Source organism: Arachis hypogaea, chromosome 10 (assembly GCF_003086295.3).
Source record: "Arachis hypogaea cultivar Tifrunner chromosome 10, arahy.Tifrunner.gnm2.J5K5, whole genome shotgun sequence".
In the NCBI taxonomy this organism is placed as follows: domain Eukaryota; kingdom Viridiplantae; phylum Streptophyta; class Magnoliopsida; order Fabales; family Fabaceae; genus Arachis; species Arachis hypogaea.
Window position 1 is genome coordinate 42,861,855 of NC_092045.1, and position 8,087 is coordinate 42,869,941.

Below are 8,087 nucleotides of genomic sequence, written 5' to 3' on the forward strand. Positions count from 1 at the left end.
CCCGTGAGTTTTATTACTTGATGCGACCCGGTACACTTGCCGGTGAGTTTTGTGTTGGATCATTTTCCACACATCAACGAGCAATCAAGCAGAAGAGTAACTTGCAACAAATCTTAAATAGAAAGCAGAATTGCTTGAAGAAGCAAACAGAAATTAAATTCAGCTCAATAGGAAAATCGAAATGAAGATCTCAGGAAATCAAAGAGACTAGAAAACAAGTCTAGATCTCAATTCCTTCCTTGATCAAAGTAGAAAATAATCAGCAGAAGAGAAGTAAATCAAGCAGCAAGTGAAATGTAAATCCAATTCTCAATTATGCAGAAGAACAAAGCATAGATGTTGCAGATGGAGAATGAAAACAGAATTCCTTCCAATCTCCACCCAAGATTCAAAACAGAAATGAAAACTCAAAGAGAGAGCTATCTACTACTACTACTTCCTAATGGAGCCAGCCTCCTTCCCAATCGAGCTCCAATTGATGCCTTTATATAGGCTTTACTAAATGAAAAATGAAAATGAAATTAAAACAAATTACAAAAATGAATATCCTAATTTAATTGATCCATGTGCCTTTGAGTGATGATGTGGGCTTTGCTTGCTTTGGATTTGAGGAGAAATGGGTTTGCTTGGCCTTGATTCAATTTGGAGAGGAATTGAATTTAAATGGAATTTTGGTTGAATTTTGGCCCATGAGTGTTTGCTCCCAGGAGGCTGCCCTGCCCTTGTGGAGGGCAGAGCAGGAAATGGTGCGTGCGGGTATCCAATTTGTGTGCCAAGGCTTGGAAGTATCAGGATGCTGCCCTGCCCTTGGGGAGAGCAGGGCAGTGGTGGCATGGTGCGTGCCATGCTTCCCTGGGCCATGTCAAAGTGATGCGCGCAAGCTCCCTTGTGTGTAGCGCTCCCCACTTCCCCTTAGGTGCTTGGTTCGAAACCCATGGGTAGCACTTGGAGTTGATTTTTCTTGGATTTTCTTCAAGAAGAGCACGACATTGTCCTGCTCTCCAAGAGGGCAGAGCAGAATAATGAGCACTACTTTGCTTTGGAGTGAGGCTCCAGCTTCAAACCTTGGTGGAAGCACATTGGTTTATTTTCGCTTATTTTTGGCCCTTAAAGATGCCTTTCATTCCTGCCTCAATTGTACGTCAAATATGGATTGCTATATATCGTTGGAAAGCTCTGAATGTCAGCTTTCCAACGCAACTGGAAGCACATCAATTGGACGTCGCGTGAGTGTGCTTTAGAAGATGGGTGACGCGGCTGCGTGGGGCACGCGGTCGCGTGATAAGGATTGTGCTTCCAGCACCAATCCAGCATCACTCTCGCACAATATTTCATTGTACACCCTTTTACGTTGAAAACCCAGGGCACGCGGCCGCGTGGGGCACGCGATCGCGTGGGAGGCCATACTTCCCATTCGACGCGGACGCGTCAGCGACGCGGTCGCGTGGGTCGATATGTGCCACTAGCACACCTCCAGTCACGCTCCAGCGTGACTCTCTGTTCACTTTTATTTTTCCTTTCTCTCCAAGTGACGCGTACGCGTCGCTGATGCGATCGCGTCGCGTAGCGAAATTTTTTTTTGAAAAATATTTACAATAACCAATAATAAGGCACGCGTTTGCAATTCCCCAGCAACGGCGCCATTTTGATGTTAGGATTTTTGCCAGTAAAGAATGTCATAAAACTAGTCGTGTTGTAGATATAATCTCTAAACCAACAAAAATCCCTTTGTACAAACGTTTTGGTTGTCACAAGTAACAAACCCTTTAAAATTGATAACCGAGTATTAAACCTCGGGTCGTCTTCTCAAGGAATTGCAAGGAGGTATGTTCTTATTATTGGCTATGGAGATTGTAAATTGGGGGTTTTTAAAGTATGAGATAAAAAGCAACAATAGTAAATAGCAGAGGAAATAAAATAATAGCAATAAAAATAAACTTTTGGCAAGGTATTAAGAACTGGAGGTCCTATCCTAGTTATCCTTATCAATTGTAATGAGAATTGGATTCTTCCCCCACCTTGTTAACCTCTAACTATGAAGGTAAGTTAAGTGGATGAATTAATTCCAATTCTCAACTAACAATGCGTTTGATAACTCAAGAGTCACCAATTATTTAGCCAAGGCCAAAGGGGAAAAACTAAATCTACTAGAATAACAATATCCTCAGATTGGGAATAATAAAAAGGAATAATCATAAACTGAAATGCTTTAAATATCATTAAATAAAATATTCAAATCTTAACATGGAAAAGTTCATAAATTAAATTGGGATAAATAAAAATAAAGAACCTGGGATTGTGAGTCACTCTTAAAACTAAGAGAAGTCCTAAATCCTAATCCTAAGAGAGAGAGGAGAAAACCTCTCTCACTAAAAACTACATCTAAAACATAAAAAGTGAATTATGAAAAGCATGATTATGAATGGATGCATTCCCCCACTTTATAACCTCTGGTCTATGCTTTCTGGACTTGGATTTGGGCCAAAAAGGGGTTTAAAACTCGCTGGGGCGTGTTCTGTAATTTTCTGGTGCGTGGCCTCTGTCACGCGTCTGCGTGGGTCACGCGGTCGCGTCATTTGGAGCTTTTCCTTGCCACACGGTCGCGTTAGTCATGCAACCGCGTCATGTGCGTTCTGCTTAAGGCGCACGGTCACGTCAGTCATGCGGCCGCGTTGCTGAATCTTCGCTTCTGGCACGCGATCGCATCGTCCATGCGATCGCGTGAACACCAGTTTCCTTAAAGCTCCGTTTTGCTTTCTCCTTCCATTTTTGTATGTTTCCTTTTCCATCCTCTAAGTCATTCTGCCTTAGAAAATCTGAAACTACTCAACACACTAATCATGGCATCGAATGGAAATAAAGGTAATTAAAATAGTTAATTTTTAAAGCTTAGGAAACAAGTTTTTCACAATACGACATAATAAGGAAGGGAAAGTAAAACCATGCAATTAATGTGAATAAGTAGGTGAAGGATTATATAAATCACTCAAATTAAGCACAAAAGAACCCACGAAATATGGGTTTATCAATCTCCAATGGTGCAAGGAATCACAAAGCTCCCAGGGTCTGGCATCTTCTCAGGAAGGTTGTGTTGAATAATTGCACTACATTCCTTGGTTAACACCACTGTTTCTTGTTCCTTCCAATTCCTCTTGTGGGTCAACAGTTCTTTCATAAATTTAGCATATAGAGGCATTTGCTCAAGAGCCTCTGCAAAGGAAATGCTTATCTATAGCCTTTTGAAGTCATCTAAAAATTTAGAGAACTGCTTTTCTTTGGAAGCCTTCTGAAGTCTCTGAGGATATGGCATTTTTGGCTTGTATTCAGGAGCCTTTGGCAATGTAGGATACGTGTCTAGAGAGTTAGGGAATGGGTTGTCTGCATGCTTTGGATGGGCGTGCTCTACTTCTACCTTTTTCTCCTCTAGAGCTTTCTTTTCAAATAGCTCTTCATTGGCCCTTGTCTCAGAACCAGCTGTTTTATCACTTCTCAATTGAATAACCTTGCAGTCTTCTCTTGGGTTCACCACTGTATCACCTGGAAATATACTTGCAGACCTCTCAGGTATTTGCTTGCTCAGCTGGCCCATTTGCACTTCCAAGTTTCTAATGGAGGCTCTGATTTCCTACATAAAACTCCTCATCATCTCCCAATTAGAATCTTCCTTGGATTTAGAGTTACCCTGCTGAGGCTGAGATTGACGATTATTGTAATTATTCTATTGGAAACCACCCTGATAATTATTGTTAAAATTTTGAGGTCTCTGAGGTTGGTCTCTCCACCCAAAATTTGGGTGATTTTTCCATCCTTGATTGTATGTCTGAGAATAGGGGTCATTATTGGGATTTCTGGAATCACTCCCCATGTAATTGACCTGTTCAGAAGAGGATTGGGCATAATCATAATTATCATCTTGCATTAAATTTCCTCCCATGTCATAGGAGATCTCTTGAGGGTGATTTTGGGTGTTGATAGCTGAGACTTGCATGCCACCCATGTGTTGAGTAAGTAGATTTATTTGCTGAGACATAAGCTTGTTCTGAGCAAGAATAGCTTTAAGAGCTTCCACTTCCATGATACCCTTCTTCTGAGGAGCCTTAGAGTTCACAGGATTCTTGTTAGATGAGTATAAATATTGGTTGCTAGCAACCAATTCAATAAGCTCAATAGTCTCATCTGGTGTCTTCTTCTTGTGCAATGAACCTCCTGCAGAATTGTCTAACTACATCTTGGATATTTCACCCAAGGCTTCATAAAAGATATCTATTTGAGTCCATTTGGAGAACATGTCTGGAGTGCATTGCCTAATCAGTAGCTTGTATCTCTCTCAAGCTTCATACAGAGTCTCACCATCCTTTTGCCTGAAGGTCTGAACCTCCACCCTAAGCTTAGTCATCTTCTTTGGTGGGAAAAATTTAGTGAGAAACTTAGTAACCACCTTGTTCCAAGTATCCAAACTCTCATTGGATTGGGAATCTAGCCATAGCTTTGCTCCATCCCTCAAAGAAAACGGGAAGAGCATGAGTTTGTACACATCTGGGTTTACTCCATTTGTCTTCAGAGCATCACAAATTTCCAGAAAACTATAAATAAATTGATTTGGGTCTTTGTGGGGAAGACCATGATACTGGTAGTTTTGTTGCACCAGCGTGACCAGTTGAGGCTTCAACTCAAAGTTGTTCACAGCAATAGGAGGCACCACAATATTTTTTCCATACAGATCTGCAGTAGGAGCAGAGAAAGAGCCAAGTACTCTCCTTTGTTATTCATTCCTATTCGGGTTTGCCACATTGGCATTATCAGTATTATTTGGATCCATATTGGATTATGCAGCCTTGTAAAATCTTGCTTGTTGTAAATGCTGCCTGAAAATCCTTTCAGGTTTAGGATCAAAGTCTAAGAGAGGTCCTTTGTCTCTGTTCCTACGCACAAACAAACAGAAAATAAGAAAGAATGGGAATCTCTACGTCAGAGTGCAGAGAATTCCCAGTGAGGTAACCTGTGTAAAAAAATAAAAATACTAAATAAAATAAATAAATAAATAGAAAAAATAATAAATAGGTAACACCAAACTTAATTTCAGAAATTAAGAAAAATATTGGTGCTATTTATTTATTTAAATTTTTTTTCAATTTTTTTTCGAAAATAATAAAATAAAATTAAAATTAAAACACCTAATCTAAGCAATCAAACAACTGATAGTTGTTAATCACTATCAATCCCCGACAACGGCACCAAAAACTTGGTGCGGTAATTTACAACCCACAAACTAACCGGCAAGTGCACCGGGTCGTACCAAGTAATACCTTACATGAGTAAGGGTCGATCCCACGAGGATTGATGGACTAAGTAACAATGGTTAAGTGATTGGCTTAGTTAGACAAATAGAAAAGAGTGTTTTGGTATCAAAAGAGCATTAAACAGTAAATTAAGAATTTCATAAAGCAAGCAGCGATGAGTTGGGAATAAAATATGGAGAAAATAGTTAAGGTTTCAGAGTTATCTATTTTTCTGGATTGACTTTTCTTACTAACTAATTTAATTATGCAAGATTTAATTCATGGCAAACTATATGTGACTAGACGCTAATTCCTTAGACCTTCATAGTCTCCTCTAAAATTCATTAACTGCCAATTCATTGGTCAATTAATTCCAATTAAAGGGTGATGATCAAGTTCCATTTTATATGGCACAAAAATCCTAATTATCGAAAAATAAGGGGATTATATGTCACGTATCCCGTTAAATACAAACAATTAGAAATTTAGGATAATATGTTTTCAAGTTGTTGCTCAAGTAAAGAGCTTTTCCAAGTTTTACAAGAACTCAATTAGAACATGGGTCATACTTCCGTTCCACCCAATATTCATAAAATAAAGAACGAAAATAATTATTGAAATATAAATCAAAACATGGATTAAATTAGAAAGATCAAACGAATCAATCCATATAAATAGACAGAGCTCCTAACCTTAACAATAGAGGATTAGTTACTCACGGTTCAGAGAAGAAAATAAGGATTATGGTAAAATGTACTGTGTTTTAATCTGATGGCATCTCAATTCCTATTTATAACTAATTCTAATAAATTTAAAATCTAATTATATAAAATTAAAAATAATATATTTTCCTAAAAATAAGATTTGAATTTAAAATCGAATTAATTAACAAGTCTTCAGCTGATGGGTGGGGACCACTTGTTTTGTCCATTCTGCAAATTCTATTCTGTGTTTTCTAAGCTGAAAACTGGGTCAAAATAGTCCAGAAATTGCCCCCAGCATTTTTAGCATTTTTTTGCACGCGGTGCATGTCACGCGTATGCGTCAATGGTCTTATTCGCAAGTCACGCGGAAGCGTCGCTCAGAAAATCTTCAATTCACGCGTGCGCATCAATCACGCTATGCTACCTAAAATATTTCGCCGCCATCTCCTTTGATTCTCGTGCTGTAGAAACTCCAACAAATTCTGCCGAATGCTACCTAAAATAAACAAAATTGCAAAAAGACTCAAAGTAGCAACCATATTGGCTAAAAGATAATTAATTCTTTATTAAACTCAACAATTTAAGTGTAAATTCACTAGGAAAAGATAGGAAAGATGCTCACGCATCAGTGGTCGGCGAAGACTTTTTTCATCAGTCTTTGGTAGGTAGCTCCTGCGTTCTTAAGTCCGAAGGGCATAACTATATAGCAATAGTTTGCCTTTGGGGTCAGGAACAAGGTCTTCTCTTGGTCGGGTAGGTACATTTGGATTTGGTTGTATCCTGAATAGGCATCCATGAAGGAGAGGTACTTGTATCCAAAAGAGGTATCCACTAGAATGTCTATACTCGGGAGCGGGTAGGGATCTTTTGGGCAAGCCTTATTGAGGTCAATGTAGTCGGTACACATTCTCTACTTGCCATTTGACTTCTTTACCAAGACAATATTGGCTAGCCATAATGGGTACTTGACCTCCCTTATGAACCCTACCTCCAGTAAGGCTTGCACCTGCTCTTCCACAGCTTGGGACCTTTCTGGACCAATCTTCCTGCGCTTCTGTTGTACGGGCCGAGATCCAGGGTATACCGCTAGTTTATGGCACATTAATTTGGGATCTATACCGGGCATGTCTACAGCCTTCCATGCAAAGAGATCGGCATTATCCTTTAGGAACTGTATCAATTGCCCCTTTAAGTATCCCTTTAAGGTTGCCCCTATATTTGTTATTTTATCCTGGGCGTCCCCGATTTGGACTTTTTCGGTGTCACCCTCAGGTTGTGGATGAAGTTCTTTGCAAACTCGAACTCCCTCGAGATCAATGGTGTTGATTTCCTCTCCTCTAGGGTTACCTTTAAGGTTCAAACTTTCATTGTAACAGCATCGCGCAAGCTTTTGGTCTCTTTTTATCGTGGCGATCCCTTCTGGAGTTGGGAACTTCATGCACACATGTGAAGTAGAGACTATTGCAGCGAGCTGGTTCAGCATTGTCTGAGCTATAAGGGCGTTATTAGCCGAGCTCACATTGACCACAATGTAGTCGAGGTTCAGTGTCCTTGACCGAGTTCCTTTTCCAAAGGTTGTATATAGTGAAATGTATCCTAGTGGTTGAATTGGGGTATCTCCGAGTCCAAACAGACTATTCGGATATGCTCTGAGCTCTTTTTCTTGTAGGCTGAGTTTGTCGAAGGTAGGTTTAAATAAGATATCGGCGGAGCTCCCTTGGTCCACCAACGTTCGATGGAGATTAGCATTGGCGAGTATGATGATAATGACCATGGGGTCATCATGCCCTGGAATGATGCCTGTGGCATTTTCTTGAGTGAAGGTAATAGCGGGGAGGTCGGGTGACCTGTCCCCTTCTCCAACATGATATACCTCTTTAAGGTGTCTTTTATGAGATGATTTGGAGATCCCTCCTCCTATGAATCCTCCATTTATCATATGAACATGTCTCTCAGGAGTGTGAAGTGGACGTTCAACTCGTCCAACCTCTTCATCCCTCCATCTCTTTCTTGGTTCATCCGCTTTATTAGCTAAGAACCGATCTAGTCGCCCTTCTCGTGCCAACTTCTCTATGAAGTTTATTAGATCGAAGCACTTGTTGGT

General features: G+C 40.0%; 1 protein-coding gene across 1 annotated transcript; it reads right to left on the minus strand.

The window, feature by feature from the left end:
- Positions 1-6,893: 6,893 nt before the first annotated feature.
- On the minus strand, positions 6,894-7,757 carry LOC140175643 (uncharacterized). Its single transcript, XM_072204170.1, has one exon. The coding sequence runs from the start codon at positions 7,755-7,757 to the stop codon at positions 6,894-6,896; it is 864 nt and encodes a 287-aa protein (XP_072060271.1).
- Between the last annotated feature and the right edge of the window lie 330 nt (positions 7,758-8,087).